Source organism: Neodiprion lecontei, chromosome 5 (genome assembly GCF_021901455.1).
Source record: "Neodiprion lecontei isolate iyNeoLeco1 chromosome 5, iyNeoLeco1.1, whole genome shotgun sequence".
Taxonomy (NCBI): domain Eukaryota; kingdom Metazoa; phylum Arthropoda; class Insecta; order Hymenoptera; family Diprionidae; genus Neodiprion; species Neodiprion lecontei.
The window spans coordinates 27,071,233-27,094,359 of NC_060264.1; the positions used below are offsets into that span (position 1 = coordinate 27,071,233).

General features: G+C 36.8%; 3 protein-coding genes across 12 annotated transcripts; 2 read left to right on the top strand and 1 right to left on the bottom strand.

The window, feature by feature from the left end:
- Positions 1 to 8: 8 nt before the first annotated feature.
- On the top strand, positions 9 to 6,155 carry LOC107226509 (probable ATP-dependent RNA helicase DHX34). Of its 2 annotated transcripts, XM_015667343.2 has the most exons (15): positions 9 to 857; positions 1,103 to 1,269; positions 1,381 to 1,587; positions 1,693 to 1,825; positions 1,928 to 2,076; positions 2,269 to 2,501; positions 2,621 to 2,807; positions 2,901 to 3,095; positions 3,171 to 3,380; positions 3,460 to 3,828; positions 3,914 to 4,089; positions 4,635 to 4,745; positions 4,853 to 4,974; positions 5,474 to 5,732; positions 5,821 to 6,155. In XM_015667343.2, the coding sequence occupies exons 1-15, from the start codon at positions 206 to 208 to the stop codon at positions 6,095 to 6,097; spliced, it is 3,447 nt and encodes a 1,148-aa protein (XP_015522829.2). In that variant the 5' UTR covers positions 9 to 205; the 3' UTR covers positions 6,098 to 6,155. The 2 variants fall into 2 exon arrangements, 1 of the variants encoding a protein (XP_015522829.2); XR_006904698.1 differs by lacking the exon at positions 5,821 to 6,155 and having other exon boundaries at positions 4,858 to 4,974; positions 5,474 to 5,505.
- LOC107226506 (GPI mannosyltransferase 2) lies at positions 5,006 to 22,006 on the bottom strand. 9 transcript variants are annotated; one of them, XM_046741745.1, is made up of 3 exons: positions 21,984 to 22,006; positions 18,024 to 18,248; positions 5,006 to 7,949 (listed from the first exon to the last, which is right to left on the bottom strand). In XM_046741745.1, the coding sequence occupies exon 3, from the start codon at positions 7,761 to 7,763 to the stop codon at positions 6,267 to 6,269; it is 1,497 nt and encodes a 498-aa protein (XP_046597701.1). In that variant the 5' UTR covers positions 7,764 to 7,949; positions 18,024 to 18,248; positions 21,984 to 22,006; the 3' UTR covers positions 5,006 to 6,266. The 9 variants fall into 9 exon arrangements, 8 of the variants coding, with proteins under 8 accessions (XP_046597701.1, XP_046597697.1, XP_046597696.1 ...); XM_046741741.1 differs by lacking the exon at positions 21,984 to 22,006 and adding an exon at positions 20,984 to 21,150; XM_046741740.1 differs by lacking the exon at positions 21,984 to 22,006 and adding an exon at positions 18,430 to 18,525.
- On the top strand, positions 7,880 to 17,820 carry LOC107226508 (dual oxidase). Its single transcript, XM_015667342.2, has 26 exons — positions 7,880 to 8,105; positions 8,258 to 8,599; positions 8,954 to 9,129; positions 9,199 to 9,442; positions 9,523 to 9,750; positions 10,074 to 10,157; positions 10,399 to 10,481; positions 11,102 to 11,386; positions 11,455 to 11,630; positions 11,754 to 11,875; positions 11,943 to 12,143; positions 12,237 to 12,347; positions 12,443 to 12,582; positions 12,682 to 12,930; positions 13,006 to 13,167; positions 13,310 to 13,485; positions 13,557 to 14,008; positions 14,196 to 14,426; positions 14,547 to 14,640; positions 14,977 to 15,187; positions 15,265 to 15,385; positions 15,451 to 15,686; positions 15,813 to 15,971; positions 16,476 to 16,631; positions 16,717 to 16,845; positions 16,941 to 17,820. Exons 1-26 carry the CDS (start codon positions 8,030 to 8,032, stop codon positions 17,067 to 17,069), a joined length of 4,773 nt encoding a protein of 1,590 aa, XP_015522828.2. The 5' UTR covers positions 7,880 to 8,029; the 3' UTR covers positions 17,070 to 17,820.
- Positions 22,007 to 23,127: the final 1,121 nt, after the last annotated feature.

The window sequence follows — 23,127 nt, forward strand, 5'->3', positions numbered from 1 at the left end:
AGGGACCATGTGAGAGGTAACCTAAGAATTTATAAACATAGTAACGTAACCTATGAGAAATAACAATTTTGATAGAATTAAGCTGTTAAATTGACGTACCGAATGGAAAAAATACTTCGTACTGTTCGGTTTTTCAATTTTCACGAACATCGGCAATGAGAGATCCTTTGTACTCTACATCGTGTCACGACGAGTAAAAATAAAAATGAGCTATAGAAAAATGCACGACGAAAAACGAACGAGACGTTCATCTGCTAAACGGAAAAGACACGAAGATATGAAAAGTAGGAGGAATTCTGATGGAGAGAGATCCGATCCACGGCGGGACGAGCGGTCGGATTTTTCATTCCAGAAATATCGCTACGAGCTGAGCAAAGTTTTCTCGGCAAATCCTAACCTGGTGCAAGACCCAGAGGATTTTTGGAAATTTGTAGGAAAGTATGAGGTGGTTGAGAAAAAACGCGGTAGTATGGGAGCGGAGGACAAGTTGCTCAATGATTCGCAACAGTCGAGAGACCCGACCGTCTACCACAGGTCACACTGCTTAAATGTCAGAGTGAATTTAAGTTTAGGAGAACTGTTTGCACGAGTTCCACCTGCGAAAGAATTAACAGACAGTAAATTATGCACATTTCGAGACGTAATCAATCTCTATCTAGACTTTAAACAGAAGGAGAAATTTGCTAAGTTGAAAAAACTCAGGGAAAGTCAAGCCAATCTGCCGGTCTATCAATACCGGGACGAGATCGTCGAAGCTGTTAAAAATGAGCGTGTTGTTATCATAGCTGGGGACACAGGATGTGGAAAGTCTACTCAAGTTCCTCAGTACTTGTACAAAGGTGGATTCGGAAGAATCGGTACACAGATTTTATTGGGAACATACTCTCTGAAAACTCTAACTCGACTTGTTCAGTCGTCAGTATTTAAATCTAGATTTAAAGACATTTAAATTCTATAGGATTAAATGCACGAAATAGATAATTCTCATGAATTGAACGTGCACTTCGCTCAATTTCGAAAATTGATAGCGATGGTATTCAAATAAAATCACCTTATTGTGATAAACGTTTCCAAAAGCTAATACTTTGTATAATTTTTATAGCCTGTACTCAACCTCGCAGAATAGCTTGCATATCACTGGCTAAACGTGTCGCATTTGAAACTTTGACTGAGAACCTTACAGAAGTTGGCTACCAGATCAGGTTTGAAAAGCAGAGAAATCAGGACACTAAGATCACGTTTATTACCGAGGGACTGCTGCTGCGCCAGGTGATTTCCTGCCGTGAACAATTGATATCTAATTAAACTGATACAATTTTCATTTTACTCAAATTTGAAGATCGGTGTTAAAATTTTTCGATTTTGCATCGTTCTGTCTAGGTATCGGGTGAAATGGGATTATCTCATTACGACGTAATCGTGCTCGACGAGGTGCACGAGAGACATTTACATGGTGACTTTTTGTTAGGAATTATGAAATGTATAATACATCAGAGACAGGATTTAAAACTAGTGCTAATGTCTGCTACAATAAATATTCAACTGTTCAGTAATTACTTTGCCAAAGAAGATGTCAAGGTGATCCAAGTAAGTCTTAAAACTTACATTGCCCCTCCCTTCCGTGGTTGTTTACCATTCAGGTCTGAACTATTAATCGCTACTTTAAAAGTAACTTAATACTCTCATATTTAGGTTCCAGGTAGACTGTATCCGATACAGTTGAACTATCGACCGATAGCAGTAGACGATTTGCGACAAAAATCCGATAGATTCAATCCAAGTCCGTACGTGCAAATCATGCAAATGATTGACAAGAAGTATCCACGTTAGTATTTATACATACCTGCACGTCTAGCCATATTTTATATGTAACGACTTTTTAATTTTCTGGAAAAGATATTTACTTGCAATACTTAAAACATTACAGAAGACGAAAAGGGCGATTTACTCGTATTCCTCAGCGGTATGAGCGAGATTACTGCAGTTGTTGATTGCGCAAAGGAATATGCTTCTAAAACTAACAACTGGATAGTATTGCCTTTACACAGTACTTTGTCCATAGCTGAACAAGACAAGGTGTGCGTTACATGTGATTGATATACTTGTTCCATCAGGAAAAAAATTTAACAATCATTTCCATAATCCAGAATAGTAAAACGGCTTTACTCCTGAGCATCCATAAGCAAAATGTTGGAACATCACTTCGGACAGTGAAATGGTAGCAACATCGATAAATAGTTTAAAAAAAAAAAAACGTTGTGGTTACAGGTGTTTGATTACGCCCCAGATGGGGTTCGTAAATGCATTGTCTCTACAAATATTGCTGAAACGTCAATAACCATTGATGGTATCAGATTTGTTGTGGACAGTGGAAAGGTGAAGGAAATGAGCTATGATCCGATCTGCAAAATGCAACGGTTGAAAGAATTTTGGATCAGTAAAGCGAGCGCAGAGCAAAGAAAAGGAAGAGCTGGGAGAACGGGACCTGGTGTTTGCTACAGGTCTAGTGAAGGAGGATTTTTTTGTTGGAAACTATTAAGAAGCTTTAGATATTTAAGCTGATTAATCTTGAAATGCACAACACGATATAACATTAGTCTTCCATTTAAATTATCGCCAGGCTTTATTCTGAAGAGGAATACACAGCGTTAGAGAAATACTCGACTCCTGAACTTCAGCGAGTGCCTCTGGACTCCTTATTATTACAAATGGTTGCCATGGGGCTACCAGATTCGCGGAAATTTCCGTTTATAGAACCTCCACCGCCAGAGAGCATTGAAAACTCGATACTTTCATTGAAAGAACACGTTAGTGTGAATGGTTAAACTTTTGAATGTTTTCAAGCTGGATCATTGTATTTATTTCGCACCTCCTGTATGTACTGTATTATAATTTTTCAGGGTGCTTTAACCGATGATGAAAAACTAACTGTGATTGGCAAAACACTTTCGAGACTCCCAGTCGATATAACTATAGGGAAAATGTTGGTGATGGGCTCACTATTTCACCAAGTCGAACCTGTTTTATCGCTCGCTGCTGCTCTCAGCATTCAAAATCCGTTCACAAACAGAGCATACAGAGACACTGAGTGTGAGGTAAAGAGAGCATGGCGCATCTTTGTGAAATTCAGATAGTTCGTCGAGTAACTAATTGTTACCAAACTTTTAAAGAACTCTAGGAAGAAACTAGAATCTGACCATGGGGATCCTATAACTTTATTGAACGCGTACAAAGAATGGCTGGAAGTAAAACAGGAAAGCAGTCGTGAAGTCAGAGGAAATTCAAGTACGAGTAGAAAGTGGTGCAAACGACGAGGGCTGGAGGAACAAAGATTTTATGAAATGACCAAGCTACGGACGCAATTCAAAGAACTGCTTCAAGTCCGTGAAAATACGATTCAATAAAGATCTGTCAAATAGTTCTGAATTCAATTCATGAACACACCTTTTTCGCTTTCAGGATTGTGGGTTGCTAAAAAATCTCCAGGAACCAAGCTCCTCGATGACTAGCACAGAGCGGATGCTGAGGCATGGAGAAATGAAGTTGCTGAAGACGCTTAAGCGTACTTACAAGCAAACGGCACCTAGAAAACGTAAAGAGTTGAAGTTAGACCTGTTCGATATACAAATGGAAGACAAAGACGATAATGATGGTGAGATTGACATAAAGGACGTAGAATTTCGCATGAGAAACGACTCGTCGCAGGTCCAGAACCTTCTTACTGCAGCAACTGCCTGCAGCTACAAAGACTTGATGATGCTCAAGTTAATTTTGTGCAGCGGATTGTATCCCCAATTCGCTTGCGCTGATGAATTTAACTATTGTAAAGTACAGTACTCATTTACAATCATACAAATCATTCTCTTTTGTCATAATGAAAAAATACCTATTAAATGTTTATCCCGAATTTCAGTCTACCAGTGAGCAGCTATTTCACACAAAAGCCAAGCCCTACATCGCTCTCCACCCAATGAGCTTTTTCGGGAACCATCCACAAGTCTTGCAACTTGAAGAACCAGACATCATGTCAATCCCAGCATTCAAATCAAAGTCTCCGCTCAGCCCGAAGCATCAACTGCTAACCTACTTGTAAGAACAATCATTCGGAAGAGTGTATCGCGTGTCTAATGGCACAAGGTTGTAACCCCCAAAAATGCGATTTTAGTAGTGAAAGGGAGTATAATTTTTTTTTTTCCATCATTCGCTCTGAAAATGATCAATACGAATAATATAATCGAAACCAAGCGTTTAAAAATATAAAGGCAAGACGTCGTATATTAGGAAGATACGACCTTTTTCCATTAATATGTCCATGAAAAAAAAGATTAAAATCGAAAGTCGTAATAATAGTCATATTAATGGTTGAATTAGTAGCAGAAGGTCGTATCTACCAGTACATACGACCTTTTGCTCTTAATTAAACTGTTATTCAATATGAACGTTTCTGACAATATTTTCATGTTTTAAACCTAGATACGATGAAAAAAATATATATACGTGCCCTTTTGCCTTTTTCTAAAGGAAAAGGTTTTAAGGTGGCGCTTTCGATCTTATGCCATTAGACATGCAATATATACCCGTATCGAAGGCTGAAGGATGCTGCATCGTCGTTAACAATTTGTTTTCGTATTTAGGTCACTCCTAGAAACAACCAAACCATATTTAGTAAATACTATGAGGATGCCAGCTGCCCAAACGCTACTGCTTTTTGCGCATGAAATTGATACCAATTACACATTTTCAATGTTAGTATTTGAGAAAATTATTCAATAGGATAATAAAGTTGAAACAATAAGCCGATAAGCCGTACGTACAACGAGAGGAGTAATAAATATTATTTGAATTATTTCAGTTTAGTCTGTGACTCGTGGCTAAAATTAGAATTTCCAATGCCGGACAGCGGACAAACATTATTGATGAAAGCCACTAAACTAAGACAGAAATGGGACATGCTTTTAACCCACAGATTGGAAGGTGAGGGAATGTCAGATTATCGGACGAATGGTCAACTTAACAACTTTATTTTTAAAATATACTCAATACTATACTTATATAAATATACTTATGTATTCGTTATTTGATACCTAGGGGTTGAAATTATACGTATTTATTACAACTTATTGGTACCTATTTGGTTAAAAGTATTTTCTTCTCAACCATGAAGTTGAAAGCAAATTCTAAGAATTTTTGGAAATATCCATAGATTATAAAAAATTTTCGAACGAAATTCGTTAAAAGAAAATATTTCCGAACTTTTTTTGAAAATGTAACAATCTTTATTTGCTAAATATCCTGGAGATATTGGCGAGATTTTTAGAAATAATTATTTATTCTAAAGCCAATGAAATCTTACAGTGATTCCAACAAAAATGTGTTAACTAAACAACCAAATATACAGCCAAATAATACTCATTAAATCGACAAAACCAATGAAATCAAAGGCTCTCAAATTTTCGCTTGTCATTCATTTCAGAAGCCTCGCCGTTAATCACTTCCAAAAAGGATACTAGCCAAGTTGAGTACGAACTTAATCAGGAGCTGATACAGTTCATGCATACCACAGTACCCTACACTATCAAACGCTTGTTGCCTGCCGATTTGAAGATAATTTACGTTGGCTGTGGTGAAAATTACGTTGAAGTAAAACCCAATCCCTTTCAAAGTGACTTTGAGTGCGAAACGAATTGTGGAAAAGGTGGCGTCCGGTTGACAAACAATATCACCTTCAACTGGTAAGTATTCACATTGGAGTTCCGAGAGCAAACAGTAAATTACGTATGATATGGAAATTTTTGCAAACATCAGGTATGATTCTTTTAGCCTCGTTGAGTCAGACTGGAGTGATAAATTAGCGGTAGATATGATAGAAACTGAATGGCACTGCGCAAACTGTGGCATCACGACTCCAATGACTAGCATTGAGAAGTTGCAGCATCAGAGTAATTGCTTCGTAATAAACGAGGATGACCATCAGGCTTCTATTGAACCACCCACTGAGCAAAAACCAAACAGCAAACCCTACGATTGTCCAGAGTGCAAAAAAACCATTTATCTCACGCCTATAGAAATATTAAGACATAAAAAACAACACTTGTAATATAGCATGTATCTATTTCATATTTGCAATAAAAGCCTGAAAAAAATTTACCCGCACACTAGATCTACAAAAAATCATGTCAAACTTACAACAAACAATTGCCTATATTAAGATAAGGTCACGATTTATATTGAATTTCCCTGTAATTCCTGTTACATAAATAACTCTCTTATGTCCAAGGAAGGTTGTTAGAAAACATACCACATCCTATTCCGGTGTAAGCCAGATAATAGGATAAGATTATGATGTCATTCTTTGAATGCGTCGTTTGAGATAAGAAGAAAACTCTCCACTTTGAATTTAAATTTTCTGGATATTCGAAATCCATTGCATTCATAGCGTTCTCATTTCTCCGCTCTGATTTATACGACAATTTAGAAGCACAACACCAATATAACAAGGGACTTGCAGAACACAATAAACGAGTGCTCACTTCCAGATGTACAAATCCTAGACAAATCAATACTAAACATATTCCGTGAACTACGAATACAAAAATATCCGGAGAGAGTTTCTTATTCTTTGATTTTTTACAATTTCGAACATCAGTTGAAAAGCTTCCTAACGTATATAGTTGAATTCTGTGCTCACTCAAGTATTTGAAACTTTGACAAAGTATAAGATAGAGGGATGGGAATCCAAGAAGTATATTAGGAAGATGTTGGAACATCCAGTATCGCATAAATCCAACGTTCCAATACTTCGCTTGAATGTAAGAATATGCAACAGGAATAGAATTCTTGCACCAGGGGGGAATAACGGTTCCAGGTATTAGCAGGACATCTTCATCTGAATAATTAAGCACGTAATCTGGTATTGTGACTTCATGATATGTACAGTATAAACTATAATTGTACAACTGATGTAAGATGTACGGAACGATAGATAGAAACACAACGTTCAAGAGCCAAAGAAAAGAACCTAACATTGTATGACATCCGAAAGGGAAAATTGGCTCAGCTTGGGAGTTTTGATAATTCCTACTTACTTTGGGAAGTACAGTGCGTATCAAACACCTGACGAACGAGTAGACTGGGTATCCCAGGTTTATCAGTCCGTTGGACCGAACAAGGATAGAGAGACCAATAGGGAGATAAATGTATGGGTTATTGTTAACATACGCCAGCATGATGTTAAACGATAGCCAAGCAAACATAGCCTCAGAGTAAAACGCGGAAAAGAATATGCTGGCTGGATTAATACAGTATAAAATAGCCGCTTTGTACGCCAAAGCAGTGTCTTTGAGAACAATTTTGCTCAGGTCGTAAAAAACTGTGGCAGATTTGACAAAACAGATGAAATTTATCAACAAAGCTGCCAATATTGCTATACTATGATCATTCAACGAGAAAAAGACGACCCTCAAAACGACAGATAAGCATCTGATACTCATGGGATACAAGGGATAAAATGCCAATGTCTTTTCATACGTGTACCCATATTTAGCGATGTGTATAAAATATTGGGCGTCCCACCTGAGAAAACCGCCGAATAGATATTCAACCGTGCTATCATAAATTGATGTTTTCATTTCAGGGTCCAATGGACTATTAAAAATATGGGCATCATGGTCAGGCAATATCCGATTAAATATAAATTGTAGTGAAATAACAACTAGACGTGAGGTAACGGCGAACCAAAAAACTTTTTCTCTTGGTCCGTACATTGTGGAAAATATCAGAAGTATTTTAGAATTCCTTTGTGTATATTATCGTGGATTTGTGCTCGACTCAATGTTGTGGCTTTTTCCTTCTTATCTACAGGCGAATATTCCTGCTTCTCGTCCGTTGCATGCTTCCTGCCCAGGGAGTGGTTCTATCAGTTCTTGGGTAGCAAGCGAACTGAAGAGTGTCTGCAACATTAACAATTTTGAAGAGTATTATCCAGTAGTATTTGGTTTTTTGTTATCACGTTCTGCAACGCAATCTCCAGATGTCTGTGATCATACTGCTGTTATTGTACTACGGCATTCCTTCTGGGCAGCCACAGAATAGCACAAAGCCACCAGGTACGGAAACCATTTAAAAACCCATCAGTCTTAAATTGAAACTTGGAAAAAACACTCGAACCGATAAACTGGATTTCAATCTGATTGATCTGCGATAGATATTAGACACTGGTAAGTTACCTTAAAATACAAAATAAAGTAACTTCTTCCAGATCCACACGGTGTTCCACCACCCGATAATGGGAGCTATAAAAGTGACCTGCTTCTGAACTGGCTAATTTCGGGTTGCTCGAGCAAAACCTGTCACCCAGAGTTCCGCAAAGACCCGTACGAGTATGAAGGATTCGATGGATGGTACAATAATTTCGGACGACCAGATCTAGGAGCGGTTGACACACCACTGTTAAGGAGAAGCAAAGCAGCTTACAGAGACGGAGTGTATCAACCATCAGGATATAACAGACCCAACCCATTGGAATTAAGCGAAAACTTGTTAAACGGAACTGTAGCAACGCTATCAAACACTGGAAGAAACGCATTTCTCGTTTTTTTTGGTACGTTCGATCAAGCGTGTCTTCTAATATACAGGGGAACCTCAATTATCCGAATTAATTCACCGATCAACCGATCCTAGTTCGGATAACCGAAATGCAATTTTTATCTTAAGGTATAATAATATATACAACACAAATTTAAATTGACAAACAGTTCGTATTAAACGTCTAAATACATGTTGAACCTCTTATTTTGTAAATTTGGTTTTATACAGTCGTCTAATGCATTTTTTGAGAAAACGTTTGTATAATTCAGCGTTTTGGGTAAATTAAGTCATGGTTCGGATAATCAAAGTTCTACTGTATTATGGAATGACGTTTACACGTTAATATGTGATCAATAATACATGACAGGTCAGCAAGTCGTGGAGGAAATTTTAGATGCCCAAAGGGCGGCTTGTCCACCAGAATATTTCAACATTAAAATACCAGAAAACCACAGATATCTGAAATTAAATAAAGAGATGCCGGTATTGCGAACACGATACGATGCGCGAACAGGATATTCACCGAACAATCCTCGTCAGCAGGTACGCGCTAGAATTGTAGAAAACACTTGACCACCATTTCACTTATATTACTATTAATTTCTTGTTTAGCTCAATGAAATCACCCCGTACCTCGACGGAGGGCTTATCTACGGTACTACGAAAGCGTGGTCTGATGTTTTGCGTACGAATAAGGATGGCAAAATTGAGCCAAAAGGATTGCTCGCAGCATCGGACGACGGATTGTTCCCAATAATAAACAATGTTAGATTGCCGATGGCTAATCCGCCTCCTCCACATAATCACAGTGAATACATTAACCGGCATTACACCGAGAGAGTGGACAGATTTTTCAGTAAATATCATTCTTGTCAATTATTGGCTTTTTTTTTTTTTTTTTAACCACTCTCAGCTAATGCTCGACTCTATTTACAGGGCTGGGAAATCCACGGGGTAATGAAAACCCTTACCTCTTTACTTTCGGAGTGCTGTGGTTCCGGTGGCACAATTACATCGCAAACCACATAAGTAAATTCAACAAGGACTGGTCGAGTGATAAAATATTCAATGAAGCTAGGAAATGGGTTATCGCTTCCCAACAGCACATCATTGTAGAGGAATGGCTGCCGGAATGGCTTGGCAGCAACTTAGAACCATATAAAGGCAAGTTAGATACAGAATAATTACACCGGTCGACACGAATTTCGAGTCTGGGTTCCAGAAGACAAATTTTGATTTTTTCCGCGTAACCAATAAAAGAAAAAATAGTGTTATTAGATATATATACACCAGAGCGATATTTCGAATTTTAAGAAAAATGATCTATTTTCTCAAACATTTATTGTAAGTAACAATTAAACAAACTTCATTTTCGCATTTAAACTTTTCAATAAAAAGGATTTAAATATAACTTTTGTCGACCTGTGTTATTCCGCAAGTAGTCTTTTGAAAATTTTTTTAATAATCCTTCGTCATTTTTACAACAGGCTATGATCCCAGTGTGGATCCACAGATAGATCAGTTCTTTCAAGCAGCTGCGTTTCGCTTCGGACACACTCTGGTACCAGCAGGTAACATTTTACTCACGTCTAAACGGAAGATTCCACAAACTCGATTAAGTGTGGCACACGTACACAATTTTACAAAATGAAACAATGTGCCAGATGATGTGAACCTGGTTTCATTGTAAAAAGTTTAATGTGCTCTCCAACAGCATTTCCGGAGTTAGTGGAATCTCTTGCCGAGCCTGTTTCGTAACTTTGGCTGTAGGTATTCGTGGTAACTGAATTCTGAATGTGTTTTAATTTACAGGCGTTCAAACGAGGAAATCTGCAAAGGATAGGTGTGGAAGAGGAAAAATAATACGAACGTGTAACAGTTTCTGGCGACCAATGGTGTGTAGATAACATTTTCACTGTTCTTCCTGATTATTTTTCCTTTCCAACATTTCCTCAATTCTTCAAATACCCTCAGTTTTTTCCGCAGTGTATAAAATTAATTTAATTGTTACTCATCAAATTCTTAACAATGCGATTGACTGTCCCAAATTATTGTCTGGGTTTCGTTTTCTTGTTCCAAGCCGGACTTTACGACACAACGATTACTAATTAGAAATAAATTTGAACAGTAAATCTTACTCTGTAATTGACTGTCAATCATCATTCTGTAAAGAGAATGAAAATTGGTTCGATCTTTACAACACTAGTTTTTATACTATAAGAAACCTCTCTAAAGCTTTATTTAAGTATGAATAATTAGTTCCTTCTTAATTATACTACACCGTTGTGCCACTTAATGCTTTATATATATTGAATGATATCTTTTTCTATGTACAAGAGTATATCCCGTTACTTTTTAATAAATAAATAAATGTTTGGCGTAGAAAAAATCTAAAGCAGCGACCACTTTCGTAAATGATAATTTAAAAATTAACGTTAGATATTTTCACAAGCATTACGTTTTCATATCTGTACTCCGGTGTAAAACTTATTAGGTGAATTTGACTTGATTTCAGGAAGCTATTTTAGAAGCAGTAGATTACAATACGTCGCTGAGCGTTGGCATGGAGAGACTAATAATGGGCATGACTGGACAGTTGTGCGAGACGGAAGATCATAAAATTGTTGAGGATTTAAGGGGCAATGTGTTTGGACCACTGGAATTTTCCAGGCGTGATTTAATGGCTATTAATATTCAGCGAGCCCGTGATCACGGACTTCCAGATTACAATACGGTCCGAGAGATATTCGGCTTGTCACGTATCACTAAAGAATCTGACTTTGTACACGTCACCCGCGAGGTATATTCTGAATCCGCCGTTGTCCTCATACGTAACACGAAGTACTTAAAAAAATTGTCTTTTGACAGGCACAACAAGCGCTTCTAAAGCTCTACAATAAAAAGTTCGACAACATCGATCTTTGGGTAGGTGGAATAATGGAGACTAATAACGGACCTGGGGAGTTGTTTCAAAAAATAATAAAAGACCAGTTCCAACGCATCCGAGACGGTGATAGATTTTGGTACAATAATGGAAAAAATGGGTAAATATATAACTTTTGTCAAAGTATTGAACAAGTATGAATTAGTGCACATTCTCGTGGCTGTTTTTGTTGTACTTGTTATTTTTTCCATTTGTCTCAACTTAACGAATGGTTTTTCTACAGATTATTCACCGAACCTGAAATAATGCGTATAAAACAATTATCTTTCTATCATATACTATTAGCCGTGACAGATATAAAGGCAAACGACATCCAAAGACAGCTGTTCAAAGTTCCAACTAAAGGTACGAAGTTACTATTGCAATTCAGAAACAGATCAAAGTAACTTCAATGACTCCATTTTATTTACAGATGACGATGTGAAAAAAACATGCAACAATGAATTTAAGGAAAAAACGAACTGTTTTGACACAACTTCTTGTTTCCATATAACACCAAGACCTGAGGAAGTAAACAAGATACCGTGTTCTCAACCGGGAACGTACGATTATTTTTCGACCAGTGACGTATCGTTCATACTGACTTTTCTTGGTCTATCGGCATTCATAGTTGGTAACGTAACACTCAATTATTACTAAATCAACACAGACAGAATGTGCGATTTTAATATCTGTAAAATTGCTATTTTTTTTTTCAATTGTGCAGGACTTATTGTCACCCTGGGAGTAACGCTGGCAATAAGACGCAAGGAATTGAGAAGAGTAATGCCAATAAATGTGCATGATGCTGACGAAAATATGGACCATGTTCATTCCGGTAAGAGAAATGGGTAAAATTAATTCAATTTAACAATGGACTTGCGAATTCTTGTATGTAACTAATCTATCGATGTGGATTCACGGCGGTAATAGCCACTGAATGGATCAATCACAGAAAACCACTACGACCTATACTCGTAACGTTGAATGTTGCGAGAAAAAAAATCGAAGTGGCAAATCAACACGGTTCTCCATTGCGAGCTCTGGACATGAATCGCAACTTGGAAACAAAGGTGGGGAAGAAGAGTATGCATGAACAATATAAAACAAAATTAAAGCTAAACACTCATTCGTTACATTTATGCGTTACATATCTGACTGTCACCCAACAGATTTACATACCAACCGATGAAGCTTACGTGATGATTAAAGTGGAACACAATTACGATCTTATAATAAAATTTGCAAATGATCACTTGCGAAATGTATTCCTGAAGCATTTTGATAGATTTTCTACCAACATCAACATGAATTGCAATAAAGTGCATAATTTAACAAAGGTGTCAATGCTGAAGCAGGCTGTAACACAGAAGGATAGACAAAAACAATTGGACAGATTCTTTCGAAGCATATTTGCACTGGTATTTTTTTTCCTTTCTTTCTATTTTCTCATAAGCTTACTTTAATTGAGTATACATCGTCGATTGTTTTTTCAGCTTTGGAACCACACGAGTACATCACAGACAAAGCTTTCTCAAGCAGATCTCAATAGATTAATAGGAGAGAAGCTAGCCAAGGATGTGATGTATACTGAGCTGACACTATACGAATTTGCCGAAGTTTTAAGTATGCCTCCCGAGTCAAATTTCGTTAAAAAGGTATACACATAGGTAGTATTAGGCATACAGATGCTCTTCGAGTCTTCGAATTTGTCGAAATACACTGTAAAACATATTCCCCAGGTGTTCTTTAACCACATTAGTTTTTTCTAAGACATCTCCATGTTACTTTGATACACAGATGTTTGAGTGGGCCGACAACAACAAAAATGGATTGATATCGTTTCGGGAATTTATAGCCGTGATGACGGTGTTTTACAACGGCTCTGCAGAGGAAAAAACGGAATTGTTGTTTAACATATACGACATAAATGCTAAGGGTACATTGAGCAGAGACGATTTTGCAAACTTGTTAAGGTAAAAAAGTGTTTCTTATACCGTAGCATCTGATAATTTGCAGTGCTAAAACTGTGCTTCCATCATTTCAGATCACTACTGGAAACGTATAAAGTAGATTTGAATAAAGACGACTTGGATCAGGCTATACGATCAACAATGCACGCAGCTGGGCTAGCAGACAAGCAAGACATTGATTTGATGGATTTTCAACGCTTGCTTAAAGACTACAAGCAGCAGCTAAAGCTAGAATTCAACATTCCTGTGCAACAAGGTAAAGCGCAAAAACTTGCAAGCAGAGCTCAAAGAGCAAGAGAAAGCTTCTACGACGATCCCAGAGAATTACGTAAAAAAGTTGGAGGTAAATTAGAAAAAGAGGCGGAAGAACCCATCGACAAGAATATTGAAATAATCAAAACTTCGATGTCTATGGGGACATACTGGTATCCAATTACAAAGTACATTGCCGATAAGCAGCTGCAGATTTTCTGGCTCTTCTTATACACAACAGTGCTAATAGCGATATTTGCTGAACGTGCTTACTGTGAGTATATTTTGTTATGATTTACTTCAACGTACTGTGAATGAGAAGAACATTCACCATTCCACATCATTCGATACTTGAAATAACGCCTCTGAGCTTACCAAAATTAGTGACCAACTAGTATAGAGCTGATGCTCGGACAGACAAATAAATTGCTATTGAGTCTTCGTGTGGGCTTATATTGCAGATTATCAAGTTGAACGAGAGCACACTGGATTACGACGGATATCAGGACCTGGAGTGACCTTAACAAGAGGTGCTGCATCGGCAATGATGTTCACTTATGCAACTTTACTTGTAACGATGTCTCAGAACACCATAACTGTGCTCAGAGAAACTTTTCTGCATCAATATATACCGTTCGATTTGAGTTTAGATATGCACAAGTACGTTGCCATCTGGGCCCTAGTTTTTACCAGTAAGTAACGGACAATGAACCTGTTCTTTCGTCACACCTCTCAGTTCAATCATCATTGGTTGTTATATGATTAGTATAATTGATATTTCGTGTTTCTAATTTTCGATTGTTGTTTCTTAGTGCTGCACGTCATGGGTCATGCCGTTAACTTCTACCACATATCAACACAAACAGCTGATGACTTGACCTGCTTATTCCCAAACTTCTTTCATTCGTAAGTACTTTCCAAACAATATAACAACGCAGGATTGTTCAGTTCAAATCAGTCAACTTTTTATCCAAGCTTCTCGAAATTTTTTGATATTAACAGATATTGTGATATAATCTCACTAAAGAAACCACAGCACAACAGTATGTAGGAAATATTAAAAGGGTCAAGTCCTCTTACAATTTCTTACTCTTGCTTAACGACGTTGAAATCAAAGAACAGTGAAAAAATCTATATGTAAAATATGTAACCCGAAACATGGCTTCATTGGCTGGAGGATTTAAAATTTACGTCAGAATCCAAAACATCTGTGGAACAAGTTACATAAACAGTTTTTTACAGAACACACGAGATACCAAAGTTCCACTACTGGTGCTGGCAAACAATTACAGGAATAACAGGCGTTTTGCTAACTATTTTGACGGCAGTGATATTCCTATTTTCTATACCCTTAATAAGAAGAAGGCTATACAACTGGTTCCGCTACACACATTCTATGTACCCAATATTCTTCATCCTCATGATTCTCCACGGCACTGGACGATTAGTTCAGGTAAGTGGCTACGATAAACTAATGCTTGATACAGCAATGCCACCCTTACGATCAACCACTTTGATTCATTCCCATAGGAACCATTCACCCATTACTACCTCCTCGGACCGCTGATTCTCTTCACAATAGATAAAATAATAACAGTGACGAGGAAAACTTCGGAGTTACAAATCGTACAAGCAGACTGTCTGCCCTCAGGTATTCATAAATCTATCCAGTTGAAGGAAAACTTTTTAAATTTACATTTACAATCATGTTTTCAGGAGTAACGTGCCTCAAGTTCGAAAAGCCATCAGATTTCCAATACAAATCTGGACAATGGATCAGAATAGCTTGCACGGATTTGAACCCAAACGAGTACCATCCTTTTACACTATCGTCTTCACCTAACGAATCGAAACTTTCAGTTCACATCAGAGCAGTAGGCCCTTGGACTCATGATATTCGATATAGGGTAGACCCAACTCTGATGAAGGACTCAAAAATGAAGCTTCCAAAGGTATAAACTGCAAAAGGATCATTTGTAAATTAACTAAGCAATCGCATGTGATTTTTTTTCTAAAGATTAATTATCACTCAATGGTGCCTCATTATCGGTTTCTTCAGTGATAAAATATTTGAACAGATTCGAATCGATGGCCCGTACGGGGAAAGCGCACAGGACTGGTACAAGTACAAGACAGCCATAATGATAGGTGGTGGAATTGGAGTGACCCCGTTCTCTTCGATACTAAAGGATATAGTATACAAATCGAATATCCACCAAAGTTTGGGATGTCAAAAGGTGGGTTTAAGTGAGATCGAATCATAATTACAGCTGGAAGAATACAGTTTTAAAAACTATGCAGAATGCATGACCTCTGTAACACTGACATAAGAAATATTTAAAACACGCATTTTGAAACTAGTCAAGACGTTAGTGTTTATGAGTTTGAATTAAAACCATAAGAAATCAGAACTTCGTAATTCGAAATTTGTAGTTTAACTAAAATTGAACTAATGGAAGATTGTTTCAACAAGAATTAACCCAATTACGACTGTGAAACCTTGAAATTGATCAAGAATTCATTCTATACAAGAATCTTAATCATTGTCTTCGTTCTTATGTTTTTTCCGGTCTGGTAAGAATTGATTTTTCAATGTTCTTTTCTATTTGAAAATAAATATGAACTTTTACAGTTTTAGAATTCTTTTGAAATAATTACTCGGATCAGAAAATTCTCAATTGTTGATTGCATAATCGAACATGGAATTCCATATCTTGAGGTGAAGATAATCTGTTTTCTAGGTATACTTTTTATGGATAACAAGGACTCAACGGCAGTTTGAGTGGATGGTCGACATATTAAGAGAGCTGGAAGTGGCGGATAAGAACAAAGTTGTAACAGCTCATATATTCATAACGCAGTTTTATGAGAAATTTGATGTCCGCACAGTATTGCTGGTATGTTACGATTCGTAATATTTTTGTTAATCTAACAAAATGGATAAATTTGCTATATTGATCAACCTTTTTTTTTGTTTTTCAGTACATGTGCGAGCGTTATTTTCAAGGGGAATCGAACAGATCATTGTTCACCGGACTTGAAGCAGTTACGCATTTCGGACGGCCTGATTTCCTAAAATTTTTCAGGGCAATTCGCAGATTAAATTCTAAAGTAAGCATCGCATCTGACAAAAATTATTCTAGTGAGCCATAGCTAATTTTATTTGCCATAAACATTTCTCAATTGTCGAATTTTTATCGTTTCAGAATCATACCGTCGGAGTATTCAGCTGTGGATCTCGATCGATGGTACAATCTGTTGGTCAGGCGTGCACTACGCTTAACAGAGAGACAAACAACGACGGCATATTCAAATATCACTACCAGTCGTTTTAATAGTAACATATTTATATAAAAATAATCACAACAACAACAATAATAATAAAGGGCTATTCACTCTTGAAATCAGCTGTACACCCTAGTTTCTATTGAATCACATTTATGATACATGAATTCATGTGGAATTCTTTGCCTATAGGCCGAAATTGCATGGAAATTACCATACTAGTCATGAAATGATTCAGCAGTTAACATTAAAAGTTATGAATTCATCTGAAATCTATATAAAAATTATGTGAAATCAATTCAAAATCTCGTAAAATCGTATCTAATCGCATGAAATCATACAAAGTGTGAGAAATCCATGTAGTATTTTGAAATTAGTTAAAATAATCTGAATTCCCTCGAAATCATTAGAAGTTACGAAATGACTTGTACACTCAAAGTCTTAGTGAATAGCCCCTCGATTAATTAGTAATGATAGCTACAAGTAAACGTTAAACATTAAAATACCTGTAACGATATATGCAAACTTTTCTGTTGAAGACTTATGTCTCATAATAATATTTGACTTCATTGAATTTTGAGGATAACGCTTCGTTTTATATGCCAGAAATCGAAAAAAAAAACAGTGTAGAAAGCACTGTCTAATTGTAATCAAATGGTAGAAATTAGGAAATCGGAAACTGAAGTACCATCGAAACTTCACTTTTTGAATGCTGTCGAAATCAAATACAAGTAGGTATGATGCAAGACACGATATGGCTGTAACTGTATATTTTGTTCAATATAGATTGTATGTACTCAACGCAAGTTGTTATCGAATAATTCCTCTGGGCAGAATTGAGCCATCGACTAAAATATTCGATAATAATCCGGAATTTTCAATGATCTTACGAAACTGGCAACGATAAGTTTGATTCCGCGAAAGGTACAGGCTAACGAAAAAGGTTATGTTGACGTTGTTGCCATGAACGACATGTATGTAGGCATGTATGCATGTACACTTACGTGCAGACGCGCCGACGTGCAATTTCAAAAATTCACACCTGCAACCGTTCCTGAATCCGAGACATCACGTGCCAGATGATCGGGAGGCTCAACGCAGGATTCCACTATAACTCAGAGCAATTACCCACGGTGAACTTGACGAGTACCTACTTGTTAACAATGGTAATGGTAGGCTGGTCCAAAAGTTACTCATCCAAGATACTGCCCGAGTGCCGGGTGTCGGCGCTGAAATACCATAACGTTATTATCACATATGACAGATAAGCGAGTGGCGGGATCTTATGTTGTGGTCGAAAGCATGCATGATTAGAATTTTGTGCAAGTCTTTGTTTCTGTTTTTTGTTTTAATTTAACATTATCGATATTATATAGGTACAAAAGAAGAAACAGAGAAGAAACACATCACATTCGGCACTCCGCGCTGTTCTGACGAGCGAGAATAGCGTACTGTGTCACAAATGCGCGACCGCGCGTATCTCACGTAAGGGACGATTTCCGAAGATTGTGAAGCTTGCAACATCAACCACAGCGAGCGCTGTAAACACGCGAGTCAAATATCGCCCATTCTTACATGCGACACGCTCTATTTTTCTCAAAAATTTTTCTGTAAAAGAGCATTTGATTCGAGAGACAATCGAATGTAATATGATATATTGAAAGAAGTAAATGAAGGGCAATCAAAAGATTCAGAGGCATAAGCCCGGCTTTATGAAACCTAACCTAAATGCGCAAACCTGGCTCAGTGACGTTACTGGCGATAGGTAAAATTAAATTATTGGAAAGTGCGCATGCGCCAAAAAAGCTATGATTTGCAACATTAAGAATTCCCACAGTTATGGAGCGTAGAAAAAGAAGGGACTCTAATGGATGGCGCGTTCAAAATGTGATTAAGGGTATATAAAATAACCGACATGGTGCTGATTGATACTAAGTTGAGAGATGAAATTAAATGTGTTAATTACACAGTTGCACTATTGTATCTTAAATCTACGTTTAACAGCGCCACCACGATTCGCAGCCAAAATTGGCTCATTTCTTAATATCCTTTACGATATCCCTCCTTCTATACGCTTCATAATTTCAGTTATGCTTATGCGCGTGCAAATATGACGTGAGCGACGTTTTACCACACTGTTCAGAAAGGTGACACTTCACGCACGCTCCGCAGGCTTTGAAACGCTAAGTTTCCAAGCATGAATTTGAAAAATGTTTTTTTTTTAATCAATGTCATCCATCTTTATGTTCCCTAGGCTGTAGCTTGTCACCTTTCCTTCGGAGTGTGTGACATGTAAAAATTCACGTATAACAATAGATTATTGCGCCTTTGAACGAACATTCCGATAATCGTAAAAAAGTCAATACCGAATCGAAAATACTGTTCATGTATAATGTAGGCGTTTTTAACACGTTTTAATAACTGTGCAGTCATTTTTACGACAATAAGTAATAGGCACTAAACCGCCGTTGGTACTTAAACGTGCTCCACTAAGGCGCATTCGCGTGTGCACCATAATTTTGATAGATAAAGTATCAATGTGCAAAATGAGGTTGAGGCATTTTTACGGTTCACGTATTTGTATTATTCGCCTACGACTTGTATCGCACAAACTCACGTTCAGCGTAAAAATACCCTATTATACCTCCTTGTAATTATATTTTACTTTTACTAACACCGCTTTGATTGCTTTTAAAAAATCAGGGAATATTCTGCAACTAAAAATACGAACTTTACGACCTTATCAGGAGTGGTGATTTCAAACGCACCGGAGATATGAGCACAATTGTAATTGTAAAATGCACCGAAATTGATGAAATGGGTATAATTTATGCATTCGCAGTCTACAATTTGCAGTTATTTAGCAAGGAAATTTCTGGATTTAGAAAATGAGTAATCTAGAAATGACAACTAGCTGAAAACTACTAATTTCTACAATTTAAAATTAACATTGTTGGTCAGAATTTTTATTAATTTTATTTTTTGTGCTTTTTTCGTACGGAGAAATACTATATTTCGAAAAACTCTCCGAGTACTATTATTTCTACGATACTGTAGGTATAATTTATAAGTTTACGTTATTCGCTGCAGCATGGTTACCTGTCGTTAACGATCATTGGAATCATTTTTCACATTTCGGCGCAACTGTTCAATTAGACTCACCTTATCAAGCAAACAGAAAATAAAAGAGTCAGGTGTTACATATTATACTTCCACGTCAATCTTAAGCTGACTGAAGGAACAATACTACAGCCGGTGTAGCTTAAACATATTTGCACACATGAATCTATTTCATCTCCTGTGATACTTTTTGGAGTAAAGACGGCACAAAATTCTTAAGCCTATAAATACGACTTTTTTTTATTATTTTCATTTTATGGCTCGGGTAAAATGAAACTTGTAAGATTCACAAGGAATTTCTCCAAAAGTTGTTCACAACAATGGATAGTTTCGGTGGTGGGTAGCGAGAGCCGAAAGTAGGCTGGTAGAATCGATATAACACTACGGTAGATAATAAAATTTTCGAACCTAATCACTTAATTTAAAGATCAGTAGCAAGAAAGAATCGATAGCTAATTCTGGCGAGAAGAATATTCAAGTACAGCTGACAATAATACAATAATTGTAGTTGCTATCTGGCCGAAGCTTCCAAACTACTACAGATTAAGCTCAAATCAGAATATAATTTAGCAAAGTTTCATGGAAAAGCTACTATACAAAAACTACAGAAATTAAGGAAAACTTTATAGAGAGAAAAGTACTTATTCGTTATAGCTACGAAGTCGATCGGAGGTTTAAAATTAATTATTAAAAATTACGACACAGTCCGAGGAACTGCGAACCATGATTCAAAAAAATACTAGCATTTACACGGTGCAGTTAAAAAAAACTGATCAACGTACGACAGGATAGAGTTTTTGAATTTGTTTTTTTTAAATATATGTAGTAGAAGCAAAAACCTTACCTTAGCCAGTTTACACGGGTAATCGCTGAGTTAAATTTAAAATAAACCCAATATATTAACGAAAATAACAATAGAAAGGGTAACGCAAGAAGAACGTTGGTCCAACGGAACGGCAGGAAAGAATCGAACAGAAACTAATATGAAATCTAAACAAGCGAAGGAAAGAACTTGTCTTCTGGCAGGTTGAGTACAGACTAGACAACAAACGAGAATCAAGGTTCGGTTGGCAGCCTTTGTCAGGGGGTCTTCCTTGGCCTGATTGGGTATTTATTCCCCATCATCCCTTCGGTGGCGCGTACTATCAGCGAATGCAGTTTAACGAGCACCTACCTAATGTGCCACGCATGTTTCGATGTGTCGTACTCGTCGTATTGTGGTTTTCCTGCGACGCCGTACCGTTGTTTACCCGCTACTTTGTACCATTCAATTGGTTGCCTGCTTTCAGAAACTCTTTCACGACTACTTGGATAAAATCTTCCGGCAAAGATTTTCTGCCGAAATTTATCATCAGATAGCAAGTGGACGAGGTCATTGACGGAACGAACTTAGAACTTGTGAACTGACCTGTGCCGATGCGCGAAAATGAAATACACATTTACACAAAGTTAGATTATAGTGACATGAAGGGTTGACTAAAGCAACAATCTTCAGTTAACGCTAGTAGGTTCCAACCCATAATTTTGTATAGAGTTCGGTTGGTATCACTTGGAATTTAAATTGTAACGGATCGTTTTAAAAGCCGAGTTGAAATACGTAAGAATACGCATACGAATACAGATATACTAACATACTGAAAATATCTTTCAAATCTTGCAAATTCACGTTTTCAATATCTGTCCGTCCAGTATTTGGTATCCTATACCATAAGCACAGAAATTGAAATTAAAAAAAAATATATAAGCTCCACCACAGATACATGGAGAAAACAATAGGTACATAATCGAGGATATGTACCCATACGGAAGAAAACAAGGAATAAGTGATAATCAGTTCGGCTTACCTCATCTCTTAAAGTTTTGTACTTTGTAGAATTTTTTTTATTGTTAAAGTTATAACGCTCCCAAACGGAAAGTGGGAATGAAAGGAAAAGAACCAAATCAATCATGCTGGACGATACTTTCTGAGAGGGTACTTATCGATTTGCGTCATCTCGTTACTTGGAAATGTTTGTGACGTTGCTAATCGGTTGAGTAAAAAAAAAAAAAAAAAAAAAAAACACCCGATAAACACATCATCCGCACAGATCTCAAACTTGATTACGATATACCTAATGATCGATAACAATCTCGTTCTTTCGTATACACACAATAATTACGAAATTAAATGTTAAAAACAAAAAAACAAAAAACTGGAATGAAATATGAAGCGACGTATAAGGATCCTGTACTTTGTTATATCATGTTTTTATTTGAAATATCTATTAGTCCTAATTAAACCTTATCAGCTATATGTACAGATGACAATGTCATAAATTATAATACATGTATTATAACAAGTGTTTTAACAAATAAATGCTCTAGTCTAGTCCTTAGAAGTATTGTAGTTTCTAATTTTGGACTGGGGCCTCGCAAAAATCCTCCGAGATTCTGAGTATGCAAGACCTACGTGTCTTATACAATATAATAATGATAACATTAATGATAATAATTAATGATAATAATAATAAGAATAATTTCATTGTTAATTATATTTATGATGTCACGGAGTAGAAAAATTACACATAGTACAATCAAGGTGACAAAATTATACCCATAAAAATCAACGACACGCGACCAGTGCATGTGCATGTACGTACGTATGCATCCATATGAGGTATTCGTACGTAAATATAATGCAATGACCCGATGTCGTGATTATTAAATAACAGAATTGTAGTGTGTAAGAAACAAGAGAAATACAATTAAGAACGAAGTCTAGAGACTCCAGTCCTGTTTTGTAACAAGTCTTTTTAATGGCAAATAGAATTTCCTTCAAGTTATATTATTCAGCTATAGATACACAGTTTCATAAATAATAAAATATACCATTTTTACCATAACGGAATATGTACCTATATCCGTTCCATTTGTTGTCCAAATATTACTCTTCCTTTCTTTTTTTATATAAAACCCACTTATCGTCACAAGCGAATAGTTCAATATTAC

What these genes read in the sequence shown, in the direction of transcription:
- LOC107226506 (XM_046741745.1), bottom strand. Translation starts at nt 7,763, where the DNA reads ATGTACGGACCAAGAGAAAAAGTTTTTTGGTTCGCCGTTACCTCACGT.
- LOC107226508 (XM_015667342.2), top strand. Translation starts at nt 8,030, where the DNA reads ATGTCTGTGATCATACTGCTGTTATTGTACTACGGCATTCCTTCTGGG. An exon ending in TTGTACACGTCACCCGCGAG is followed by an intron (nt 11,387 to 11,454) that starts GTATATTCTGAA and finishes GTCTTTTGACAG; the next exon opens with GCACAACAAGCGCTTCTAAA. An exon ending in AGTCAAATTTCGTTAAAAAG is followed by an intron (nt 13,168 to 13,309) that starts GTATACACATAG and finishes TTTGATACACAG; the next exon opens with ATGTTTGAGTGGGCCGACAA.
- LOC107226509 (XM_015667343.2), top strand. Translation starts at nt 206, where the DNA reads ATGAGCTATAGAAAAATGCACGACGAAAAACGAACGAGACGTTCATCT. An exon ending in GGACCTGGTGTTTGCTACAG is followed by an intron (nt 2,502 to 2,620) that starts GTCTAGTGAAGG and finishes AATTATCGCCAG; the next exon opens with GCTTTATTCTGAAGAGGAAT. An exon ending in CATCAACTGCTAACCTACTT is followed by an intron (nt 4,090 to 4,634) that starts GTAAGAACAATC and finishes TTTCGTATTTAG; the next exon opens with GTCACTCCTAGAAACAACCA.